Source organism: Copadichromis virginalis, linkage group LG16 (assembly GCF_057382275.1).
Source record: "Copadichromis virginalis isolate Kocher_CV1m ecotype Utaka linkage group LG16, C_Virginalis_male_GT1.1, whole genome shotgun sequence".
Classification (NCBI taxonomy): domain Eukaryota; kingdom Metazoa; phylum Chordata; class Actinopteri; order Cichliformes; family Cichlidae; genus Copadichromis; species Copadichromis virginalis.
Genome location: NC_140633.1, coordinates 35,964,280 through 35,991,453, shown reverse-complemented (window position 1 = coordinate 35,991,453; position 27,174 = coordinate 35,964,280). Strand labels below are relative to the sequence as shown.

At 40.0% G+C, this 27,174-nt stretch overlaps 2 protein-coding genes across 3 annotated transcripts in view; both read right to left on the bottom strand.

Moving 5' to 3' along the window:
- The window catches only part of calcrla (calcitonin receptor-like a), a 29,003-nt gene extending 12,125 nt beyond the window's left edge, over positions 1-16,878 (bottom strand). The window contains exons 1-4 of the mRNA XM_085434600.1: positions 16,731-16,878; positions 1,338-1,446; positions 656-809; positions 409-519 (exon numbers count right to left, since the gene is read on the bottom strand). Coding sequence (XP_085290726.1) covers positions 409-519; positions 656-809; positions 1,338-1,412 — 340 coding nt within the window. The 5' untranslated portion in view covers positions 1,413-1,446; positions 16,731-16,878. The remainder of the gene's footprint in view (positions 1-408; positions 520-655; positions 810-1,337; positions 1,447-16,730) is intronic.
- A 1,756-nt stretch (positions 16,879-18,634) lies between these two features.
- The window catches only part of tfpia (tissue factor pathway inhibitor a), a 51,339-nt gene continuing 42,799 nt past the window's right edge, over positions 18,635-27,174 (bottom strand). The window contains exons 4-7 of one of the 2 annotated variants that reach the window (XM_085434598.1): positions 24,718-24,771; positions 23,918-23,992; positions 21,048-21,215; positions 18,635-20,651 (exon numbers count right to left, since the gene is read on the bottom strand). In XM_085434598.1, coding sequence (XP_085290724.1) covers positions 20,563-20,651; positions 21,048-21,215; positions 23,918-23,992; positions 24,718-24,771 — 386 coding nt within the window. In that variant the 3' untranslated portion in view covers positions 18,635-20,562. The remainder of the gene's footprint in view (positions 20,652-21,047; positions 21,216-23,917; positions 23,993-24,717; positions 24,772-27,174) is intronic. The other variant, XM_085434599.1, reaches the window with a different exon arrangement.

The window sequence follows — 27,174 nt, the reverse complement described above, 5'->3', positions numbered from 1 at the left end:
TTAATACTGAGAACAGAGCTTTTCTGCTTCATGGCCATTTGCTGTAATTGGTATTTACATTCAGTGTGTGAGCATAGTGTGAGGTATAGTCTTTGCTTTTTTCACTTAGAAAGATTCAAGCTAAAAGGTGAAGCAAATTTATACATGAAGAACAGTCATTAATCATGAAGAGCTCCCCTCAGCCTGCGAAATCTGTTACATAATACCTTTTGTGGTTCTGGAGAGCTTTAACCTTGGTGATATAATAAGTGTTATCTTGGTTTGGGCTTTTGTTTTTTTACTAAAGGCCTTCAAAGTTATGAATGAGGACCTGAAAGCCACAACAAGGAATAATCATCAGAGTAAGTTGTCATCTGTAAATCTGCAGGTGGATGAAGAAAATTGGCTGCTAGAAGCTGCAGATCTCACCTGATGGATCAAAATCCTGGAAGTAGTCCGGGCAGTGCTGCTCGGATGTAACTCCTGCTTTGGTGTCATCCCAGCAAAGCCAGCCATCCCACGTGCGATTGCACACAGGTTCTAAAAACACAGACATCATTTTAAGAGCTTTTTTGCTCTTCACATTTGGAACATTGCAAACTAAGAATTGAAGAATAGATTTATAGAATTTTGAAAGTAGGGTTCTCTTAACCAATTTCAATCAAGACAGCTTTACCTTGTCTGCTGTGGGTATTTTCTTTCATTAACTTTTGATAGCACTCAAACTGGGCTGTGACTATCTTATTCCTGGTGACCGTAATGTCATTGTAGACACTGGTTGAAGCCTGCTGCTGGGTTTCATTGATCGCCAGACTTGCCTTCACCATAAACTACAAGACAGGTGAGAAAAAATAGAAATCCACTCATTTTTTTAAGCTTTACAAAGTAGAATGAGAGATATGTTATGGTACAGTGCAACAGAAACCAAGTAAAAGAAACAAGTGTATAAATTCTCGCTCAGTGAGAGGGTACAAAAAGTACTGTTGGTTATGTTTAAAATGAGTAAAGATGTCTCTGAGCCATCTTTGGTTATGTACTTGCGAACCCTCTGGTGATGCATTAGTCTAAAACAGTCAACACATACTACCAAATGCAGGAAAAGGGAGTCATACTTAGTGATTCATTAAAGTCAGTTGCGCTGCATGGAAACTATGACATCTATGCCTTAGTATTGGTGCACAGATGTGTCCAAACACCAACCTGAAGCTGCATTTTTTGTCCTTTAAAGGATAACATCAAACATAAACAGCCTAGCAGTACATAACTCTCTGAGGTAGAATTAAAGGTGGTTGCTGTATTTATGAAATTTAGATCAGTAAGAACTAAACTGTGTCTTGTGTGCATTTTGGCTGACCTACCGCTGCTGGATTACACAGCAGTATAAGCGCTACCATCCAAATCTGTCCAAAGCCATCCAACTTCCTGTCAGCCATTTCAGAGCTGGACGATGATTTACAAACTGCAGACCTGCAATGGAAAGCAAATAATTAAACATTAACATTAGATAATCATTAAAATGTAATAAAATGTCCTCATAAAAAAGGCCCTTCTTATATATAAGATGACACTGGAATGACACTGAATAGTCTAAGTGGATAAGAGTGAGTTGACCTTTGCTAAATGTTCATTAAGTTTCTGTTTTTCCAGTTCAGGACATCAGCTGAGTTAGAAAATTTACTGAATCATTAAATACAACAAATTTATTCTGTGACCAAAAGAAACTTTGTAACAAGAACTTGGCCGAATCAGTTTGTTTTAATACCGAGGATTAACTACAGCAAAGCACTGTACAGTATGTTCTCCCAATAAACAGCAATATAACGTGCCCTCACTCTCCATGTTAGGTCAGCTTGGAATTACAGGCTCCTGTGATGTAGCTTTTTGGCATAGTATTCAAGGGAACGCACAGCTGAAAAAATAAGCAGCTGTAATCAACCCAACAAAGCCGTATCAATCAAAGGAAGTGGTAAAAGTCTTGTAAGCACAGTACAGGCTTAAAATCTCCTGTTCCTACTTCCGCGTGTGTTTTGTAAGCCAAACTTCTTTTGGTTTGCAGTCCATCATAAATTCTGACAGCACTTATAAATCTGTTAGTGGGTGCAAGTTGCACCTCATCAAAGCAGAATCCCATAAGGTTGTTTGCAGCAAAGCTGCTGGCCACTGGGATTTCATGACAAGGCTGTGGAATAACAGATGAGAGAAAATTCAAATAGAAGCATATCCCTCAGGTTCTACAGATTTGCTTTGCAAAACAGTGGGTTTACTAATGCTCGGGTAGCTTTAGATAGTTTAAGCGGCTTATGTTTGACTTGGAGTTAAACGTCTAAAACCTGTGATGCAAATGTACAAATATATCACAGCATGAGGAAGAAATGCTGTACTGGCACCAAGATAACCTGAGATAAGTTGTTACCATTGCTAACAATTCAAATCAATAGGTTCTTGTGGCAGTGAGGCTTTCGGTGGGTAACAAGCTTGAGAATGGGAGACAGAGAGAGAACCTGATCCCCAGGATAATGATATGGCATGCAGGAATAGGTTAGTGAAATTTAATAACATCCTTCATACCCTAAAGGAACTAGGTCACCTGTAGGTCACTTTTATTTGCAACATCTGAAGTCTGATTAAGTTTGCTGAAATGTTATGAAGCTGCAGACCAACCGGTGCTCTTCTCTTTAACCAGCAAACAAATCCACAATATCCCAAGCAGTAAAGCTCAGCTCCAGGTAACTGGGACGATGTTGCTATTTGCATCTAGTGATGTAGTTAGAAGACCATCTCAACCATCACTGCATATATTACAGATGAATGTTTTTAACTTTCTGTGATCAATCGCATGCAGAACAGTCAGGCCTATGTTTAAACTTTTATTGTAGCACATGACATAATCATACCCCGCCTACCCCATTCTCCCTCCAAAGTTGCTTGTCTGCACTTTACATTCTCAAAAGTATCAGAAACAGGTGTGCAGGGTCGCTTTATGTGAACCAGAGCAGTGTTTCCCACAGACTCACATTCCGTTTGTGGGACACACCTATAATGAGTTGTAGACTAATTCCATTTATAAGTTTCTCTTTTGGAAACATTTTAATTACCAATTATACACTCAGCAATATAATCAGCTGCCTTTCCTGTGAGCATCGCATCTGGATGAAGAGCTGAAATATTCACTGCTTAGTTACTTGAACCTTACAGTCACAGAAAGAAGAAGAAGAAGAAAAGTGGGGGGAGCAGCACAGACATCAGTCAGTACATTAGAGAGAGATTTGACCCATTTCATTCTCACAGCTCTATCTGCAGCTCAGTCACAGAAGATGCTGATGCAGCGTCTCCTCAAGTCTGCTCACATTTAAAAGGAGGCAGAAGAGGGGTTTACTGAAAGTGTTTAACTCTTTGCAACCAATTTCACTCGAGTGACAGTCCAACCTCCAGCAACCTCTCACCAACCAGTTGTGGAATAGTCACTAGTGGGCAGCAGTTTCCAGGGTCTTTGACGGGTCTTTAGACCTGTGTGAATAAGGCTTTAGCAATTGATTCCACGGCGACTGCCAGCAACAACTTTTGGTCAAGTAATATTTATTTTTCTCTTGTAACTGGTAATTATGGTACCAGGTGGTTGCTAATCAGTCTCTGGGCCTGTGTTACTGAGTCTTTAGAAGAATGCCAAACTAGTTTCAATTCAGTTTTCTTTACATAGCATGAAATCACAACAACAGTGGCTTCAAGGCACTTTGCATTGTAAGGTAAAGACCCTACAATAATACAGAGAAAACCCCAACAATCAGACAACTCCATATGAGTAAGTGCTTTGGCGACAGTGGGAAGGAAAAACTCCATTTTAACAGGAGGAAACCTCTAGCAGAACCAGGCTCAGGGAGGTGACTGAAGCAGAAATACTTAATGCATCATGGGAATTCCCCAGCAGCCTACACCTATTGCAGCGTAACTAAGGGAGGACTCGTGGTCACCTGATCCAGCCTTAACCATATGCTTTACCAAAAAGAAAGTTTTAAGCCTAATCTTAAAAGTAGAGATAGTGTCGGTCTCCTGAATCCAAACTAGAAACTGGTTCCACAGAAGTAGGGCCTGAAAACCGAAGGCTCTGCCTCCCATTCTACTTTTAAATACTCTAGGAACAACAACAAGTAAGCCTGCAGAGCGAGAGCAAAGAGCTGTAATGGGGTGATATGGTTCTAGAAGATCATTAAGATCCATACGATACAATGGCTTATCAATACAATAAAAAAGATACAAATTCTCAGCTGTGATGATGTGTGAATAGAATAGTCCCCCTGGGATCCCCCTGCTTTCATATTGATATTTCACTGGCCAGTACACTACACCCATCAATCAGTATTCCAGAGAGAAAACTGACCCTGTTTATTCTCATAGTGGTTTTCACATTTGCCTAACAAGCAAAAGAGCCTTACTTCAATGCTGGAGGTAGACACAAATCCCTTTGGGGTTGGCTCAGAAAGGGCATCCCAGTGCAAAAACACTGCCAAATCAAACATGCAGGCAAGCCCGCAGTGGCGATACCCTTCTGAATAAGGAGCAGGTGAAAGTAGCTTTTATTCCCACACAGGTCCCCACACTGCTCAGTCACCAAAGGGACTGGCTGGCTCAGTGCTCCTCAAGTCTGCTCAGAGTTAAAACAGCATTAAGCTGAGACAGAGGAGGGACTTACTGAAAGTGGGATTGTAAAACATTATGGTGATGTGCAAATTAGAAACAGCCAGGAAAAGATCAGCTGCTCTGTCACGCTCGCACACAGTCAAACACACAGAAATGCACAAACACACACAGACACACAGCCCTACTCTGTCAAGAACCCCAGCTGTTTCTTGGCAAGTTTTTTTTTAATATAAATACAGTGATACAGAGGATGCATCATTTCAGACAACCTGTGCGTGTGTGTGTGTGTGAGTGTGTGTGTGCACGCATGTGTGCGTGCATGTACGTTATTGTTTTAAACTGATAATATTGTACCATTTAACTAACAGTACATGTGGTGACTTTCCCGCATGTCACGGTGGAAATTTCACATTTAATATTCACTCTCAAGCCATAACACATAACAAATACCTTTTTATCAAAAGTAGTCTTAAACAAGCTATGACAAGACTTCATAGAAATCTCAGTGATGTCAGAAACTATGCTTACTTGTTGAAATGATTCTGAGAGAGAAAATGTTAATTATGTGTGCTCCAACACAACTAATAAATAAGCAATTGTGAGAAATATGCAACAATGCTACTGAACTTCTGCAGTAAACAGAAAACAGAGCATGATCCACCAGCAGTGCCACATACTGTGTGATCAGAACAGCTGTTCTGTGTAAGCCTACGTGCAGCTCTCACTGTGCTCCCATCACAGCCTGCTTTGTGGACATCATTTCACCTTCAGCTGGTTCAATCCTGTGTGGGGGTTTCTGGAGCAACTTTGGACAGCGGAAATTTTTATTATTGCATTTCCAAATAAAATTAATAAATTCATGACTAGGACAAAAACAAGTGCATTATGCTGCTAACACAACTTTGTGTGTGTTACACAGTGTTCTGTGTAAAATATGTAATACATTATGCACACAGCATGCAATTAATTAGAGTGAACGTGATGTCTTTGATATGCTGTTTAGCAACGGTGGTGATTCTTAAAGCAGAGCCAAAAAAAAAGCCAGGAATTGAATGGAATCCATGAAGTGATATTGATAATGGAATTGGAACCACTATTTTCTTATTAATTCCCATCCCTAATTCTGTGCTTATACACACAGTTTTACACAGACACAAAATAAGCTCTTGGTTAATTAAACAACCCGATCCATTTAACTGTGTACTTAACTACAGAGCCTTGCAGCTAAAACTGTTATTATACTACTAGTATAATAATACCAGTAGTGTCCCTGCTGTTAGCTACAGAGAAAAAAAGGATCCCTCTGATTATCTGCCACGTCTGTCACATAATCCTCTTGATGACTCTCTGTTACATAATCCTTGTGGTTTGTCTGTGTTTACATTCATGTACTTAACTTTTACTATGTCTCTATGTCCTATTAATGCTGCTATTATGGAGGTAATGAGAGCTCAACAGCTGTAGCAGCGGGCTGGCGTTATCGTGACACAGTCCAGGACAGCACTCAGACTTCCCACAAGTCTTTTTAAAGAAAGAATTGTTTTTAGAGTTCTTAAGAAAATGAAAACTTTTCGCTTTTACTTCATCCTAAGACTGAATACTTTTTTTGTTTTCCATATTCGTGTAGATACAAACAAAATGGAAAATTTTGGACATTTGATTTGCAACTATTTCGCAAACTTCATAAACATGTTTCGGCTAATTGCAGCTCAAAACCAGGAGAGCAGCCTCCACAGAGGCACAGCACTTGATTATTGATCTGTTTGGGTCAACTTTATCCAACAGCAGACCAGTGCAAACTGTAGGTGGTCCACTATTATCTGTAGTACCTCAGAGTGTTTCACTGAAGTGGTTAGTCATGTACACTTTACACAAGAGATGACATCACCTACTACATCTGCAAGCAGAAAGTTACCCAGAAAAAACAGCCTATGTATAACATCTGCCGTCTTCTCACCCAGTGCCAGAGCCCAGCCTGCACTTATCAACTCCCACTGTCCCTGCAGAGATGTTATGCTGCACTGTAAACATCCTTTTGTACTCACAGGATGTTTGGCGCCCTGCACACCAAGTTCCATCAAGTTCGGCTCAGTGGCATTCGGAGAACCTTTAGGCTGGTAAAGGCCAGTAACTGCATTACCGTCTCAATCTATAGCATGGATATGGGATTAAACGGAGCGGGAAGCAGGTACTGGGAGCCGATTAAACCTCTGCTTGCAAAAGATGCCGCCAAGATTTATTCCTGTTCTGTCTACGGCAAATTTGATTAAAAAAAAGACGCAATTATGAAACAATTCTTCTTCAAACAATATTTGCACTAGTAGCTGACCATATTTTAAACAATAGTAAGTGAATCAGAGAAAAGAATAATCCATCACAAAAATATTATGTAAAGTGATCAGTTTTACTCTCTGCTGAAAGATAAGCAAAGAAGTGCAAAATGAAAAGATAAATGATGATAATGATGCTGTGCTGTTACACTGCAATGTTTGCAAAACACTGTTATCGGCCTTTGAGAGCTTCGCACAAATCTGGTCAATGGGGTATAGAGGTCTTGAGTGTCCTATGCTTGCTCTGTAAACAAGAGATGAGACAAGATAAACAGCAGAGTTGTGCCTTCTGGAACTAATTCCATATCAGTCATGCCATCATTTACCATGTCAGTACACACAGAGTCAGGGAAGATTTGGTGTGTGGACACACGTTTCAAGCACAGATTCAGTAGTCAATAGCCTATAGTACCAAACGGCCTGGTCGTTTGGTACCATGCCACAAGCTCGGGTGTGAAATGTATGGTTTGCAGGGTTTCTATCATCATTTTTTTTTAGCGTTTTTATCATTAACTTGGTTTCCCTGGGTCTTTTCCCGTGTGTTTTTTGAATTTGAAATTCAGTGCACGGCTTTTGTTTAAAAACATGAAGGACTCTCTATTTAAGACGTGAAAACAGGTTGTAGCAAGTACAGAAATAAAAATGATTCTTTTGGTGAGAGCAAACCACTCTCTCTCTAGACACTCATTATCATAGTCTGTATTACAGCAGCACATGTCCTTGGTCTGTGCCTTCATAAGCCAGCGTACACATTTGTTGAGAAAATGAGTACTTCAAGTGCAGTACATCATTCCAAACGAACAACTAGCATACAATTACATACAATAAGAATTACTCATTATGACTGACAATTACTTATAACCCTTCTTTTATCATGTTTGTGCACACTTTGCAGCCACAATCTTCATTTCCTCCGACACAAAATGGATTATTTAAACAGAGCCGTTCTGACAAGGAAGACTTAATGTGTTCAAGGAGTAATGGAAGCGTTCCTACCTGCTTGGTTTTACACCGTTTTACTGCATTATCGCAGGCTGATTATTATTTTAGAGGATAGAGGAGGGTCTGTGAAAGAGGAAATGCTAAGAAAGGAAAAATCTGCATGCCTTTAAATGATGCTGACCACGAATATACGGGAAACAAGAGTGACAAACCCAAAAAACACGAGGATGTGAGAACACGGTTCCTCTGAGAGCTTCCCTTCTGATTAACAGGGCCAAATTTAGCTGTTGGATGTTTTCCACAGGATCAGCTGTACGTGTAGCTTTTATCCATGTGAGTGAACATGCCTGAATAGGAGTTCAGCCTTACAGCAACTGATCTTACCAAGCCTGGGACATGAGAGCAGACTTCCCAGTTGCCAGGGGCATCACCAGATGTCTGGAAAAACAACAGCATTCCCATACTAATGTGAAGGAGGAGTCCTCTTTGTTGCATGAAAAGACTGCTGCAAATCTCCTTCCACCCACCCCGACTAAAGCAATGCAATATTCTTTGCATTAACAGGGCAGGAGGGGGGCTGTGTTCTTGTGGTTTTGAAATAGACAGCAACTCAGATACCAAAACATTCATGTCATTTCATTCACACCCTCACAAGCATGCCAGTGTCCTTAAGGCAAGCACGTGGATCTATTTATGACGGCGGTGTTGAAAAGAGTGAATTCTAAAACTCATCTCCACAACTAAGGAAGGACAGGCTTATGGTTGGATGATGCCAGATGTTGTACAGCAATTAGGGAAGTGTGAAGACTCCGAGCCTGCATAGGGAAATGCATGTGCAACTAAACATCTTGGGGAATTATGACTGTTCAAGGAATTTGAAAGTATGTGTCCTTCTGTTATACCACTATCACTTTGGGGGAGACTATGGCATTGTTATGTTTTTGACAGCAACAGCTGAGCCGGGAACTGTAGGAAAGCATTTACGGGAATGTCATATAGCAAATGGTCTGAGGTCAGGGATTAAACCATGAACTTGCTGCTCAGTGCATCTGGGCCCATGTGTTATGCATCCCAACCATTCTGTTATTGCCACATATAGATACACCTAGTACTTCTGCAGTTTTGCAGAGCAGTAGGGCGATCGTGGCTGAAGAGTTGGGAGTTCGCCTTGTAATCGGAAGGTTGCCGGTTCGAGCCCCGGCTTGGACAGTCTTGGTCATTGTGTCCTTGGGCAAGACACTTCACCCGTTGCCTACTGGTGGTGGTCAGAGGGCCCGGTGGCACCAGTGTCCGGCAGCCTTGCCTCTGTCAGTGCGCCCCAGGGTTGCTGTGGCTACAATGTAGCTACCATCACCAGTGTGTGAATGGGTGGATGACTGGATATGTAAAGCGCTTTGGGGTCTTTAAGGACTAGTAAAGCGCTTTAATAATACGGGCCATTTGCCATTTTACTCTTGGCTACGTTCAGAGGATTACAGGATTTTTCTGTCAGACTTGGATGTTTGCAGTTTTTCGGATGAGCATAGGTGAATCTTTATGAAGTATTGTTTAGTGTTGGTGTTTCTTTGTCTGCTAGGGGAGGTGAAACTAGTTGAAAATACATTCTTGGCATGTGACATAACCTTTAGTGGTGATGATAAAGTTTATGTTAGAAATATTAATAGTCACACAAAGAATACACACAAACATCACAAAAACGCACTTAAACGAAAAGAAAAGTAAAAGGTTACGTGTGACATTTTTTGTTCTGAATGTCAAGTATGTGTTGGCTTTAAAAGAGTCCTGCAAGCAGAGTTTTGAGGCATAGTTCTAATTATGCCAAGTATTCAGTGCCTGTGTGCAGCAGCTGAGCTTTTCCCCTTTGTTCCTACCCTGTAATCAGCTCCTGTCACCCCAAATTTATTGTTGTAACTATGCTAATAAACTATCAAACTGTATAAATGACTTAAAAAAAAACTTATGAGTGGGCCAATTACATCAGTAAAATGCTGCTTATGTGCCAGTGATTCAGTATGAATTGAATATTTCAAACACAGGTGAAGGTTTTCTGAAAATTGATTCATTGTATTTTCAAACCTTTTAAATCACAAAGTGACTTAACAACTGAGAAAGCAGGAGTCAACACAGAGGATTCAATTCAATTCACAGCAACTATTAAATGTTTTCTGTGTGGACAACATAAAATACTAGATTTTTTTTTTTTTTTTTTTTAAAAACACAGATGAGACATGGCCTAACCCGTTAGTGATCTTTGGAGTTACGCTCTAGGGAGGTTACTGATAGGTGATGAAAGAAAAGGGGGGAAAAAAATGGTGACCGTCTTGCTCTGGAGGACCTTTTGCTAGTGTGGTTTGGATCTGCTTGTCCTTTTGAGGTGAGCATCACTGTGTATCATCTTTAGATGACATATGTGGTCTCATTGAGGATGACGTTTGCCCCATCCATAGAATTAGCAGTATTAATACATCAAATGAAATGTTTCTTTCTGAAAAAAATGATGTCCCATCACTTCAACAGAGTTCCAGAAACCTAAAGACTCAAATCCAAGGACTGCCCAATCTATTCTGGCAACACAGTTTTCTTTATTTGCTCAAATAGCAGTATCTTTTAGCCATGTTACATTGTAGCGGTTTTAACCTGTCCCCTGTCTTCACTAAGCTAATCTAACCATCTACATATATTTCTTACAGTTCTACTAATCCTTCTAATCCAGTTCTGCCTACAAAAACAATCACATTTCTTTCCAAAACTCTGAGATTTAAAAAAGAAATGATGAACACGATGCAGCATGCCAACAGACAAGCGTTGAATTGCTGAAGAGATAATACTGGATTTTACTCAAAATGTGAAACTGAATTCGTTTCATTAGTGTGTCCTCATTAATCTTGACAACAACAAAAAATAACAAACACCAAGGCTGTCTTCAGTTACCTTTGCATACTAAAGCTCTTCGCATAGGAAAAGGATCCTGTTCCAGAGGCCACTGGTCTGCGCAAAGGAAAAAATAGTACAAATACCTAGATAAAAATACTCTGGTTAAAAATAAATCAGGCTCCGTCTTGCACTGCATCCATATAGCTGCTCTTGCAGTTGCGATGTAAATGTTTTGAAGTAGCTATACAACCACATGGATAACCTCCTGAGCATGCCCAGTGTGTAACCTGGTGCATACAGCACAGGCTGGTGGGAATGTGTGGTTAATTTCACCCGTTCTCTCCACTGCATAGAGCCACATTTTTACAGGTCACTCGACTTTCTTTGTAAAGTGCTTTAAATGCACTGACAGCTTGACAGATTTATACAATAGCTTAAACTTCCTCAGCAGAATTGTTCCCGCATTTCTGGGTGACATTTCTACATCCTGCTGCTTTTCACCAAATTTATTTCCATAACTGTTTGTTTAGGGGATTCTTGGTCATTAAAATGGCAACCAGCAGAGGATTTTCAGGCCAAACACTGCCTTTAAATCAGTGTTTATGTGTTCTCCCAGTTTCTTTCTTTCTTTCTTCATTTCTGTGGATTTTATCAATGAAGCCTCCACCCACTTATTGGCTGTTTTTCTTTGTACTGTTGAAATATTATAAACCCAGAAAAATGTCCTTTGGGATCTCTCTCCAAGCGAGTCAAGCACCATTCTTTAATCCCCCCTGTGTTCGATTTCATTTACATAGATCCAACCATTTCCAAAGCTTCATATCACACTCTTATTCTCCATTAAGAAAATGAATTCTTGAATTCCAGAGGGAGCACATAACACCCCCCCACACACACCACACACACACACTGAATGCAGAAAAGCAGTAAGGTTGTTCTGTGATGCATTATTTAATCTCTGGCTGAAAACCTCTTTTAGCATTTAACAACAGTCAACAGTGAGCACAGGCTGCTCAGGGACCTGTATGAGTGGTTCCCTGTGGGTAGTGCCACGACAAAAATAACACTGGAGCTCAAAATTAACAGCCCAAAGGAAGCCAAGGAATATCCTCTGTATGCTTGCTGTGGGCCCTAGACTTGACCTCTGAAAGTGCTATTCACGTCACTACTAAGCGGTTCAAGTTTCTCTGCGTGCCTTGTGTTTGTGTAACGAAAACATTTTAACAGCTTAGCCCACACATGAGAGCTTCAATAAATATATTTGTTTTTGTGGAGAATATCTGAATAACGGTCATTTACAGTTAGTTTTACATGACATTGTCCCTTATTGCTGTCACAAAGGGTGCAAAGTTATTTTAAATTTATAACGGACCGCTTGTTATCAGTAAAAAAAAAAACAAAAAACTTTTACCTGTAAAAAGATTGAGAAAATTAAGTGTTAATCGGAGAAAATAAGACAAACTATTCAAACCACAAAAAATTAACAAGTAAAAGAATTATTGCATGCTACAAGAGGTTGAAGGCAGACAGTGTTTGTTTGGTAAGGCTGAGGAGTAACTAGCATGCAAACCTCCCCAGTAGATGTCTGCTTAGTCACTAGAGAGGTCAGCAAGATAAGGATCCAGAGCAAGACAAGATCCTGTCTGTAAGCTGGACAGTAAAGCAGCATTAGCAGGAAATCTAGTGCATTATACGGTCTGTGGCTCTGTCTGGCTTCAACGCTACGCAGAGCATCAGTCTCATGCATGTCTGATGGTTACATGGATACTGTGTCACTAGTAGTATTGGGTGTAACTTTTTACAAAATAAAATGTTAAGAGTTCTCAGATTACCTTTTTGTTCTAATGTTAATGACAAAAATATACAGTTAAAATGTTACAGCACTTCCTTTCATTGCCACAAAAAAGAAAGCTCAGACACATTTGCAATATTTGGGGCAGTTTTACGGTTGTCAGTGCACATGCTAAGGCTTTTATAAGGTATTTTCCTGTCCTGGGGTGTTAATAATTGCATGTGAGCTGCTAAGAGGCTCTATAATACATTTTGAATCCTAGCTCCATAACAAGGAGGAGAGTCATGTCAGTACTACACCTCCAAATCTAGCTTTGAGATTGGCTAGTCAGTATATTTAGACCATAGGCTGCAAAGGTCTTGAGCCAACCATTGCTCCAGATCACTTAAAAAAATACAACAGTCTGACTCTTTGGAAACAAAATATTTAAAAATGAGAGGTGGCTCAAGACTTTTGTAGAGAATTGTCTTGCAGACCATTTTAACATCCGTAATCTTGTAATGTAATGAATTTTAAATATTACCCTTAGTTGCTTCTAGTCATCCTTCCTGCTAATCTTTCCTAGTGGCCACTCATGGTATTGCAATGCACAAATAATCCCTTACAGCAAACAGAGCTTTTTCCCAGTGGCTATAGTTCCCTATATGTTTAACCAAAGCAACGTTATGATATTGACCATTACACAGACTACAGACAATAACATATTGTGTTTTTCAATGGGGAAACAAGCAATTTGAGACTTTTATTAACCTTGAAAACCAATTAACTACAATAAAATGGAGAGATTTTTGGCACAGCTTACGGCAGCCTGGGCTTGAAAGTAATAATAGTCGTATTTTCACGCTAGAGTAAGTTAGCTAATTGGAAATCCAACAGAAATGGCTGCTGCAGACATTTGCTCAGAGCTGCAGAAAACGCAGGGTGGAAGAGGAATGTGAAGCAGTGTTAAGTGGTTGGAAACAAGCTCTCTCAAACAAGAAATCTCTGCACTTAATGTACCAGATTATTTATTAATGATCTTCCATCAAAGCCCCAAGAATTTATTATGAGTTTATATGGCGAAAAAAACAAACAAAATTGCTCTATACTCATCTGCTAGTACTCCAGGTTCACCTTTGGAAGACAAACATGCAGCTCTTCCCAGGGACCATTTCCTCTATTGTGTATGCCAGAAGCCCCCTCCCACACACTAAATCAAGAAGCTTGTATCACTCAGTTTGTTTAGCTCACACAAACATGGAAGACCCTTAGAAACCATGCAGCCTTTTCCTTCTATCCTTCGCAGAGCGCTGCAGTTCAAAATGCCAATCACTACACAGCAACAAAGCCGTCCTGAAGCTGCTCCCGACGACATTAGGCTGCGACACGTCCCATCAGGCACCTCAATTTAAACTGGAGATGAGAAATACATTTACCCATCATAATGTATGAGTGGAAAAATTACCTCAAAAGGTTTCATATCCCTGAAACTGAATCCAGAAGCTGAGGGGAGTGCTGCATATGTGCTTTTGTGTAATACGATAGCTTCAGTCTTGAGTGAGCAGGGAAGAAAATATATAATATATAAAAGAGGTGGAGACTCAGTTTGAAACATGATAGGAAATCAATTTAAATACATCTGACAGACAGTGAAAGGTGCTGCAAGAAACCTGTGGTCATGAAGGTTTTTATAGAGGTCTGAGAGGTCTGCAGTGTCCCCAACAGGATGAGGAAGTAAACAGAGGAATCGATCAGGAGCTGTGTCCTGGTGATTTATGAGGGGTGACGCTTTACGAGAAACATCATTACGCTTGTGACTGTGAATCGGATGGCCTTTGCACTCACCAGAGAAGGTCACCTGGAGTTTACAGGATAAATTCTTCACAAAAAGCTCCAGTTTCAACACACGTATTATCACTACAAAAAAGCCACACGAGAGCTTCTTCTAAGGCCTGAAGAAATTTATTTTTCACGGTTCTCCATATGAATCGGCTACACTGCAAATGAGCTGCCACTAGCACAGCTTTCTAAATGCCATGGCTGTAGGAGAAGCTCTGCTATATCATGAAGACTGCAAAGGTTTGGGGAGCTTTGCTGCCAAGATCTTTGTCTCACCCACATTTAATAGTTGCTTTCTAGACGTGGGCAGTAAACACTCAGCATGGGTTAAATGTGATGAGCTGCACGACACTCCCATTGCACAATCGGCTCATGAATTTGGTGTAGGCCTGAGCCGCTGGAAGATGTCAGAGCGAAATGGCCTCAAAGACTCATCAGACAGCCCTGCCAACTGGCAGCTTCGATACGTTCACTGTCCAAAGTGTCTTGACGGCCGACATGCATGGGCAGGAAAGCAGATCCACTGTTTTACTAGGCTTACTTTCTGGCATTTCTCAACGTTATTTTACCTTTCCCATACTTAAGAATAAACATGTGCATATAATGTAAACTTGAACATTTAACATTTAACTAGGTGTGACATTCAGGGTGGAGCACTGCAGTAATGGGCTGTTTTTGTTTTTGAGGTGTGCGTGACAAATCTGAACATCTGTGAGATCATCACAGAGACAGCAAAGCAGAAATTAACTAGTGCTGCTATATTTCTGCTTAATATTTCTCTGATTTTTCTTGAAAACTGTTAAATAATGTTAATATACTTTCGTTAAAGTGATTTCTGACATGCAACTAGTAAAAGAAGCTCCTTCAAAGTTGCTGGTTTTGTACAAAATAATCCAAAGTTAAAGCACTTTTTAGTCATTTTTAATTAGAAATGTCTGTTTCTGTTGTTTATGTTAGCCCTTTTATGAAATATTAATCAGTGTTCATCTTGAAATGAGATCTAAAAATGTGTTTATTCCAAGAAGAAGAAGTTAACTTTGGGCCAAACATGTGCTTTGAAACGAATTTTTCTGCATCTTAAACTTATCACATTTTAAATGATCTGAAGTGACCAAAGCAACTTACTTAATATTTAACAGAATTCTTTTAGTTTTCCAAACATCCTCTTTCATTGGTCGTGGAGAGTTCAAATACTTAAGGCATGAGTTGAAATTGCACGTTTAAAAGCAGAGCAGCAAATAAAAGCGGCACATAAAATCTTTTGGCTCAACCTTTTGAATGAATTCAACTGCTGATATTTCCCAATCACCATAACAAAAGTGCTAAATTAGGCTAAACAACATTTAATAAACACAAGAAGTCATCTGAGAATACTCCACCTCGACATTGCAAAACCCACGGAGTTCAAACATATCTAGAAACTCATCTGTTAAAAACCCAGTCAGCTTCAGATTGGGAGTTACCTCTGCTCTGTCACCTCCCTTGTAATGACTCGAATGCATCTTTCCTCAGCAGAATATAGTCCGCCAATTGTGGCCATCGTCATCACATCCTCCTCCTACACACCACCATCATCACAACCATCATTCATCATCATCATCATCATGATCCCTTTCACTGTCCAGCCCACAAACTTCCAACATGTCCAAATCTGCCCCTTATGTAACCATGCAGATGATTTAGCAACCAGTGGCCGTCGCTTACATCAAAGCCTCGGTGCTGAATGGAGCTGATTCTTTTTCTTATTCCGTTTAATTAATGTAAAAAATCTAAACAAACGCCTGACTGCGTCTCATCCCTTCCTATGAGGTATCAGTCATTAGTAGGTGTATAGATTACATGTAAAATCTAAATTGACCATGCATGCATCTTAAAATGTAACCTCTGAATTCATTTACCAACAGTGTTATCATTTCTGCGCGTGTGAAAAGATCCTAAAACCACCTGAAAACGGGACAGGGGTGAGTGCGAATGTCTCATTAGACGGAACTAATATATAAATTTGATACAAATAATCACGCACAACGCGCTTTGTTGGTCTCTGTCCAAAGCGCACAAACAAAGCCGTTTCTTTATTTTCTTCCTACACCTCGACATTTCTTGCATTCAGCTCCTGACAGAGGGACAATGCGGCTCAAGCGGATGCTCATCGTTCAGAGTGGGCTCAGCCATTCTATAAGTGCATGTTCCCCGGCTCCCTCAGTGCACATACAGTTGAAATGCCCTGGATAAAGCAACAGAATGCCCTGTCAACTCTGCGCTAATTGCATTCGACGTGACTGCGGCTCAAATTGCCTACAAAACATGGAAGAGACACAGCGCGTAGACCGCAATTCACACTTCACTGTAGCACGTCCTACCACAGAGTAAAATCCACCCGGAGCGCAGAGGCAGGAACCGCAATAAACTCTCAGAGCAGTCCCCCAAAGCGTCTTTTCCTCCTCGGCTTCAGCGCAGAGAACTGGACACGGTGGACCTCCGGCGCTCAATGAGCGCAACTCAGACGGCTGTCAGGTTGACGTTGGAAGGCAACCCACTACTTCCTGTTACATCACACTGTAGGCTACAGCTGAGGACCTGCGATCTGTGGCGAGCTCGGCACAGTGCAGGATGATGTGCCCCTTTCACTCCTACACGCTAATGCAGGCGTGTATCCACAGTTTGTGTTATCAAAGAGTGTTTTTGCTCACGGGCACTTCACCGGGGAAACTGTTTTGTGCATTTTGAGTGATCTTTTCGTTCCAAGCCTGCAGAAACAATGAAATGGATCATTTTAAACACGGGGACATTTAAAGCATACGTCTAAGCCTCCATTTTTGTTAATTTTCTTCCTTTATGGCTGGGTTAAGACATCGGCTTATATTTTATTTTACTTCTACCCGTGATCTATAATTGTGCATCTAGCCTACCACGCATTCATACATTTCTTATAAATGGATTCTTCGTTATTTGGTGGATGGGTCATTACTGATCACACACAGGTAAAAGCACTTTTTGTAGCTTTTGAATCCCTTTTGCTTCTCTGACCTTCTCTGTTTCAAACCAGCTGCAGTTTCAAACCAAACTGCTGCTATGAAAGTACTGGATGCTTTCTAAAGCCATAAACATATATGCACCGATAAAATGAGTCTACTGCCAGGGGAATGTGTTTTCTTGACAGGCCACATATATACATCGACACTTTCTAGTAAAGTAAGATACAGACAAACATTATTCCACTGTGGGATCTGACATATGATGAGGATTTATTGTATTATAAGCTAGAAATACAGGTAAAAACATAATCTCATTAGCATTTACTTATAGATGTGTTTCTGTAGGAGGCTGCATTTTCTGTAAACTATAAGGAATTGCTCTGTGAGATTATGATTTGAACACGGTGTCAGAGTGGATTTACACACTCAGAATTCAGTTGATATTGAGTGATTTCAGCCACAACGAGGGTTACCGCCAGCTGGTAAAGCACACAAACAGAGGCGTAACAGACTGAAGGAAATATCTGAACCCTTGATCCTGCACTGATGGGATGTTGTGTCTCTGTTATGCTGTTGGACTCACTTAGCTAGCATGATTTGGATCCACTTTTCATTTTAGAGGAAAAAGACTTACAAAGTTCTTGCACCACTCTTATATTTCTATTGTAGATGAGAGCGATATATTCCAGCAGCTTACCAGCTAACTATTAAACGATGATTGTGTATGGGTTCAAGAGTGTTTCTTCACTCAAAACAGGAGAAAGTTCCATCCTATAAAACTAGAACTATATCAGGTGATACGTCTCAGTGGGTTTGTCAGTATAGAGAATGTCTTTCACATGAGATGCATTGATTTGACATTCTGAAATTATTGTCTTGTGCAGCTTTATGAAAGCATTTTCTACAGACTTGAATAAAAATAGCGTAATAAAGTAATCAATAACAAAACAGAGATCAAGTCTTGAAAATTACCCAGATTCCACTGAAAATATGCAGGCTGTGGATTCTGCACTAGCCTACAACAGAGGTAACCTAGAAGGATGCTTAAAAAAATTCACCCCCACCCTGCACAACAATAACGGACTGTTGTGCAGGGTGTAAATTGTCAGCTTTATGTTGTTATAAAGCTGATAGTTCAGTTGACAATTCTTGCAACTCTAAACGATTTCTGTTGTCTTATTTAGAGTTCTGAAGGCCATTTTGCTATTCTTTGTTTTCCAGTGTAAAACTCTGGACTTGTCACTCAAACTAAAAGAGATGGAAAGAGAGTAAATAAACACGAAACACAATAGGATTGTTGAAATGTATTATATAAACTTTCAGTCCCATCCATTACAGCCATGTACAGTAAACAGCACTGTTCGTCTGCTGCTCACAAACGTCTTTCTTTACACAACACTGCCCCCTTCTGGCTTTTCTTACCAACAACATTCCAAAGCTTGAAAACATTGATTTAAAGTCATAAAAAAATCAACAACAAACAACAATACAGTCATTATCCTGTTCACAATGATTTACAGCTGTGATGGTTTCTTGATTGTGGAGTTGCTTAAAAAAAATTCAATTCTGGACGAAGAATTGTGCACAACTTTAATGCTGCCGTTCACACTGAAGAGAAACTATGCCAATACCACAGTAGAATAGCATCAGCTGCTGTACATACACAGTAAATATGCATTAGATGTATTCCCATTAAGGCTATAGTGAGAAGTTTATATCGAAACGATAATATCTGATCGTAAAAATAGAAAGACATAAAATATGTATACATATAATAACTGCAGTGCAAAGCATTAGTGCCCAGAGCATAAACATCAGCCAAACAAATGTTTTTTGTCAATAAGCCATAGAAACAATGCGAATAACAAGTTTAATTCATTAAAAATCAAATTTATGTAATTAAAAAATCATTTTTACACAAGATCTGTTATCCCAAGCCAAGTGTGCTACAGAAGAATATGAGATGCTGCCTGACGTACAACGACACCAACAGAGAGCACAGTCCTCAGCAGCACGGTGTAGCAATTATTTCAAAGTCTGCTTGTACGATGTTATATTTTTTTCCATAAATTCTGATGTAAATCGAAAACACGACTATCCTGCTGCGATATCGAAGCTCATCTGTCTCTGTATGTCACTCAGGCTGTTGCTAAGGTCATAAATTTTAATGTTTTGTAATGAAAGGCAGAAATATTATTCTTTGATACTATGCTTGCCCTTTTCTGAGCAAGTTATTATTGAAAAGACAAAGACATGATCATCATGTATACGCTATAGCTGTTCAGTATATGTTTCATTCATGTATGGCAGCTCTTTATTAAAGGTCATGGCAGCAGCAGTCTGAGCGGCAAAGGGACGCACACAGACAAGCAAACAGGACAAGGCTCTTTATGATATTTCTCAGTGGCTAACTCTGTTTGTTTTTATGAAGCTTTTTTCTTTTCAAAAAATAAATCCTCTGAAATGTCTGCCCTCATTTGTTTCTTTTCAGGGTCCAATCATTATTCTTCACCTTCATCTAGGACGAAAGGACGTCATCCCTCTTTGGTGTCACTTTTAGCTTCATTTGTCACACTTTTTCCCTTCAAAAAGTGACCCCCCCCCCCCTTATTTCAAAATGTGTTTCATTTCAGTAAGAAAGAGCCAATCTGTGACATTCCTCTTGTTGATATCCTTGCTTCTCCATCTCCAGCTTCTCCTCTAGTTCCATTACAACATATTGTAATCTACTCCTGCTCCTCCTCATGTCCACCAGTGTGGGTTGTCCTTGAGCTTGATCCAAATTCTCTATCAGCGTCATCATCATCTGCTTATTCTCCTCTACCGCCACCAGTATCTAGACCACAGGGGGATCCCGCAGTCTTTTCTTCTAACGATCTCAGTTAATGAACATCATTTAGATGCAGATTCTAAACAATGACTCCAAACTGCACAGTGCAGCACAGCATTACTTTCATGTGTCTGACCAAAAATAAAATTAACAGAGTTTTTAAATGACATAAAGCTCAAATTATTCCTGAGATGAATAAACATGTTTCAACAAGTCAAGAAAATCATATTGCTATAAACACAGAGGCAGACCAATGATGTCAAGGGGTTGTGGCAGACTTGGCTGCAGAGCAGAAAAAAAAACATGCATAAAGCTAAAAAAAAAAAAAAAAAAAAGCCCAAACAAAACATATATTGGCATAAATACAGCTGACAGCAGAGTAGAATCTCACGCAGAGTCGAGTGTTCTTCTTGAGTAATTAAGAATGTTGTGTAAGTTTTTCCTCCTTACTCGGATCATCATCCTCTTCCCATGACCTGCAACATAAACCACAAAATGTCTTCATATTAGATTTTTAAAATGGAATAATTAAAGACAACAAATGAAAAAGAAATTAACTGAATGAGCATGCCATGGTACGCCAAACTTTGGAACTGATCAGTTCCAGATTGTCCTGTCTTCCTTGGGTCATCCTGGGTCTTAACCTGGTTCTGCTTGAGGTTTCTTCCTGTTAAAGGGGAGGTTTTCCTTCCCACTGTCACCAAGTACTTGCTCATAGGAGGATGTTTGATTGTTGGGGGTTTTCTTTGTATTATTGTAGGTTTATTACCAACATAAGTGCCTTCAGGTGACTGCTGTTGTGATTTGGCAGTATATAAATCAACTAAACTGAACAGAATTGGATTAAAGTGAATCTCTTAAAATAATCCTACCCTTTCTGATGCATTTGTGGAAGCAGTGTCTCCGGGTTATGAAGTTGTTTTCATTCCCTCCACAGCCGCTGTAGGAAAATGACTGGCATCGCTTTTTTTCTGGAATGTATGCATATCTGCTCTCTGAACCACTACATGTCCCCTTGTCCACAGGTCTGAAGCACAGCTCTGAAAGAGTGAAGTCTGTTAATCACAAGAAACAGCAAACAGCCAACTTTATTTCATTTCATCCTTAAAATGTTACATAATTCTTTGATTAAATTAGATCTATGTTAGTTTTATTAGAGAGCTAAGACATAAGCTGAAGATACCACAAGCCTGAAGGTGAGGAAGATGAATGATTCCTGTTTGTGTACTGTTGCATTAGGCTTCATCCACCTGAAACTGATTTTGACCGGCATATTCAGGCTGAGTCTTGGAGTAACAGATTCTGAGAGTGGAAGTTGCTGTGTAAGCCATCCTCTTTGTTTTTTTCTGTAGTTTTCTGCTGGGTGAGAGTAGGGCCATATTCCATATTCTGACTGGAGACCCATGAGCAATGACTCTTTTTCACTACTGATGCACACTTATTTTCACTGACAAACAGTGACCTTAACAGTTCAGCATTTATCTCAGTATTTAACTTGCTAGGCTCAGCTAAGGTCACCAAAAATAATGTCACACTGCAGAAAAAGCGAAAAAAAAGAACACGAAAAAGCAATAATTCTATACAATAAATAATAATAATCAGAGCTAATACTCAAAAATGACTCATTTGATAAAGAAATCAGCCTAACAATAAGAACTTCTGACACTGGGTCTGAAACCCAAACTCAGATATACTGGCTAAGAATTCAAACCCCTAAATCACCACAAAGCCTCAGTCTTTTAGGCAAACAGTTAATATATAAGAATTATTCCACCACTGTGTTAAACTTCCAAACATAATATAGTATGACAAGTTCTCACACATAAATAGATCATGTTGGTAGAACCAGGTCAGGGCATTGTTCATATTGTCCTTTCTCACATGTAGGACACAAAAGATGCTCCTGGGAGTGTGCAAAACACAGCACAAATGACACCCCCGCACTGCCTATGAATCCGTTATCTGCAACAATATGTCCAGATGGGCACAAACACACATCACACAGACTTTGTATTCTGGAGCTGGCAGATTAAAGCTCATTTAAGCTCCCATCAGACCGACTTTTGAGTTCTCATACACAGCTGTGAGGTGCGCAAAGTGTTGTTTCATGCCAGTCATGCCACTGTTTGCATTGCAAATTCTCTTTGATAAAAATAATTAATTAGATAATTCAGTGAGTTCTACAGCTGCTTTTTATAAACATGCTTTGCTGGAAAAACTGTGGTCTTCTGTTACTTGTCATGTCCCGTGTTACAAAAACAGAGAAACTATAACTAGTCACAGCACATAACTGGGTGCAGGCAACCTGGCAAATATATAAAGGGTTTTCATGATGCTATTGTGTTTTATTTTATTTAGCTAAATTTCAAGTTTATATTCCCTTTTTTATTATTGTTATTGATGAGATGATTTTAATGACTTTCTGGGCGGAGGAGCTGCCCAGAACTGTTTCATGCCTGAAAAAGTCTGAGATCCACAGAGCCAAAGTGTGTGCTTCACTGAGCAGCCACAAGATGTCAGTCTTTGATTTGATTTCTTTGATTTCAACATGGCAACATCTGCTTGGCAGACAGACGTCAGCATGCACACCACGTTCTCTCATGCTCATTTCTGGCTTTTGTAACTTTGAGAGTCAAACTCGGTTCATCGTAGTAGTGAACTGTGACATCAAATATCACCAAAACCTATTTTCTAAATCTGTCTTTTAAAGACCTGATTAATGAATTGAAATCAACATTCATACCAACTTTACTTCTCAGAGACACTTTATTACATCAACGAGTTCTTTGGGTTTTTTGTTTTGTTTTTTTTTAAATCAAAGAATTACCCTCAAAAAGAAAAAGATTGATTCCATGGTGGAACTACAGAGGCTAACTTATCCTGAATCTCTTCTACTCAATATTTTTGACAACAGTGAAATTGAATTCTTAGAATTATAACTCTTTGAATGAGTTGAGGGCGATGGGAGACGAGCCAGGGTCTCCCAGTTCTTTCCTGCAAGCTGTACAAAACAGCCTTGCAACAGGACAGCTGTGATTTATGCTCCCACACTGCGAATACACCGAAAATTAGTGAGTGGGAAAGTAACAAACGAGTTGTGGGAAGAGGACACTGATGCACTCCGTTTCTGCCCTTTGCTTTTCACAACAAAAGCAATTCTGCAAGCTGTCTACCATCTATGCATCACTGCACCTTGACAATTTCTTTTCTTCTTTTTATAACAAAAAAGTTTTTGGCAGCACAAACTGCTCTAGTTAATAAATGGCTTGGAATTGCTTACTTTCAGGTCTGAGCATATTTCAGAATTTAACAATGACTGAGGACAAGATGAGTGATTTAATCATGCCTTGTGACCATTAATCTATCCCACATGTCTAATACTCTGTGTAATAAATGAAAACTACGTGTACTGCTTCTAGCTTTGTGCTTCATTGTCTGACTGTATCTTAGTCGCAGAGCTTTTCACAGTTTTCTCACTGATCAAGTTTACTTCATCAATCAGCTACACAGCCGGCTGATTTTATTGATATCACATTCTTGACTCGTGTTACTTGGCTTTATGAGACTAACATTGAGTGAAATCCTGGCTGTTCTCAGAAATGTAGCCTCTGTGTTTATGGAGTTATGAAGAATAGTAACCTAACAAGCAATTTGCATGAATAAAATCAAATTAGCCTTAATTCTAAATGCTACATCCAAGATTTCTCATTGAGTTCTCCTTGAAAATGTGGAATTTTCTTACCGTTTGTCTCTGGATTTGTGTCATTCCCTTGCACCAACGGTGCATTTGCAATTTGTTCCCCTGCAATTTGTTCCCCTGAAATGCAACAATATGGGAAGCCATCAATCAGTCAGTGAATAAATTTGCTTCCTTTGTCAGACTCAGTTGTGATCATTAATGCAAATTTTGCACCTGTGCATAAAACAGAGAATTGCGACAGGAAAGTGATTACATAAAGACTGGAATTAGCTTACTTGCGTCTTTATGAAATTAAAAAATTGGTACTCTAAAGCTTTAATTAACTAATGACATGCATATGTAACTACTTATTACTAAATAGCAATTTGTCCATCTGTGCAGTATTTACTGATTTTTGGACATGTTGTTTCCTTCTGCTTCCAGTCATGCCAACATAGGCTGAATGCCTCCATCAATCGCCCATCTCATTCTGGTTTTTACTGTTTTCTTTTTTTTTTTTTTTAATCCCAGTTGCAAGGGGAATGATGCCATCAGTAATAATTATATTTATCAGTTACTTAAGATACAGAATATTACAGAGAAAGGCAATGTTGAGATGGTTTGAATATATGCGCAGGTGGGAGATAGTGGATATACTGAAGTTGCCAGGCAGGAGGAGAAGAGGAAGACCACAAAGAGGATTCAAGGATGTGGTAAAGGAGGACATGCAGAAGGCTGGTGTGGCAGAGGAGGATGCTAGGGATAGGGTGAGATGGAGGAAGATGACCTGATGTGATGACACTAAAAGGGAACAGGTGAAAGAAGAAGAAGATAGGCAGAGTGCAGTGTACAGTCATCGTTACCAGTCTCGATGATTGGCTGAACATCGTCTTTTCTTGGAGAAGGAGATTCTGGTGCTGTGGTAGGGTTCACCATATTGACACGGACAAAAGAGAAAAGCAACATCTGAGAACATGTGTCTCGACTGCCATCCACAGAACATCAGTCCTGCTGTATTTATCTCGAAAAGTTGATTCTGTTCATCTGGACATGATGTTTCTCCTCCTGAAAACGCTACATCCAGATGAACAGAATCAACCTTTGGGGATTTTTTTTACCTGGATGTTTGAGCATCAAGACCTACTATAGTTGGAACAAATTTAATTACACTGAACAAAAATATAAACGCAACACTTTTGTTTTTGCTCCCATTCCCCATGGGATGGACGTAGAGACCTAAAATTCATTCCAGATACACAATATAACCATCCCTCCCAAACAGTGGTCACAAATCAGTCCAAATGTGTGGTAGTGGGCACATCTGCTATATTGAGATAATCCATCCCACCTCACAGGTGTGCCACATCAGGATGCTGATCTGACATCATGAGTAGTGCACAGGTGTACCTCAGACTGCCCACAAAAAAAGGCCACCCTGGAATGTGCAGTTTTGTCTCACAGCAAAATGCCACAGATGCCACAAGCAATGAGGGAGCGTGCAATTGGCATGCTGACAGCAGGAATGTCAACCAGATCTGTCGCCCGTGCATTGAATGTTCATTTCTCAACCATAAGCCGTCTCCACAGGCGTTTCAGAAAATATGGCAGCACATCCAACCGGCCTCACAACCGCAGACCTCGTGTAACCACACCAGCCCAGGACCTCCACATCCAGCAGGTTCACCTCCAAGATCGTCTGAGACCAGCCACCCAGACAGCTGCTGGAACAATTGGTTTGCACAACCAAACAATTTCTGCACAGACTGTCAGAAACCGTCTCAGGGACGCTCAACTGCATGCCCGTCGTCCTCAATGGGGGTCTTGACCTGACTCCAGCTCGTCGCCGTAACAGACTTGTGTGGGCAAATGCTCACATTCGATGGCGTCTGGCACGTTGGAGAGGTGTGCGCTTCACGGATGAATCATGGTTCACATTGTTCAGGGCAGATGGCAGCTGAGAATGTCCCAGTTCTTGCATGGCCAGCATACTCACCGGACATGTCACCCATTGAGCATGTTCGGGATGTGCTTGACCGGCGTATACGACAGCGTGTACCAGTTCCCACGAATATCCAACAACCTCGCACAGCCATTGAAGTGGAGTGGACCAACATTCCACAGGCCACAATTGACAATCTGATAGACTCCATGCGACCATGTGTTGCACTGCATGAGGCAAATGGTGGTCACACCAGATACTGACCGGTTCTGGGTCCCCAGACCCCCAATAGCGCAAAAAACTGCACATTCCAGGGTGGCCTTTTGTTGTGGGCAGTCTGAGGTACACCTGTGCACTACTCATGATGTCAGATCAGCATCCTGATGTGGCACACCTGTGAGGTGGGATGGATTATCTCAATATAGCAGATGTGCCCACTACCACACATTTGGACTGATTTGTGACCACTGTTTGGGAGGGATGGCTATATTGTGTATCTGGAATGAATTTTAGGTCTCTACGTCCATCCCATGGGGAATGGGAGCAAAAACAAAAGTGTTGCGTTTATATTTTTGTTCAGTGTATATCCCCCTGATCAATCATAATTAAAGCACGTTTAATTACATTAGCATCAGCTGGGAAAAGGTGTTGTTTTGCAAACATTTTGTCTATAAATGAAACTAAACATTCGTCTGTGTGGAATTAAAATCGATTCTCTCTACAACATGGTCTTTTGGCAGAACTGGTCACAGCCGAGCGACTTGCTCGTTATTTTCCTAAAATTTCAATATTTAAACGACTTATGCCTAAAGTCTGGTATAATTGAGTATGCTTTGGTCACTTTAAAACCATTTAAATGCTAAATCAAGGTGGAATGTGATTTCACGGTCAGCTAAAAGTCATCACAAAGTTAATTTTCAGAGGTAGAATTATTTTGATTATGTCACCTCACTGAAATGGGTTTTCTGTTGATGCACAGCAACTGGCCATGTTTCCAATAAAAGAAAGCTATTGTGTGTAAAATATACACAAAATCCAAATGATTTACAAGTTATTCAAACCATGTGTTTAATCAAAATCAGTACAAAGACAACATATAACATGCTTAAAATAACGTGCTGATATACAATTTGATGCCAGCGGAACCTTTCAAAAGAAAATGATTGATAAAGTAAGCAAAGAAAATAAAGGATTCTCCACTCTGTGAGGGAGAAAAAATAATGTTTCTTTACATGCAATTTTACAGATTCTAACATTATGAAAAGATTAGAGAACTCTCTGTATACAGAGGATAAAGACCATTAAGCTGTAATGAAAGGCTGTGATCTTTGGGTCCTCATGTAGGACTTCATCAAAAGCAGATATGACTATGGAAGAAATC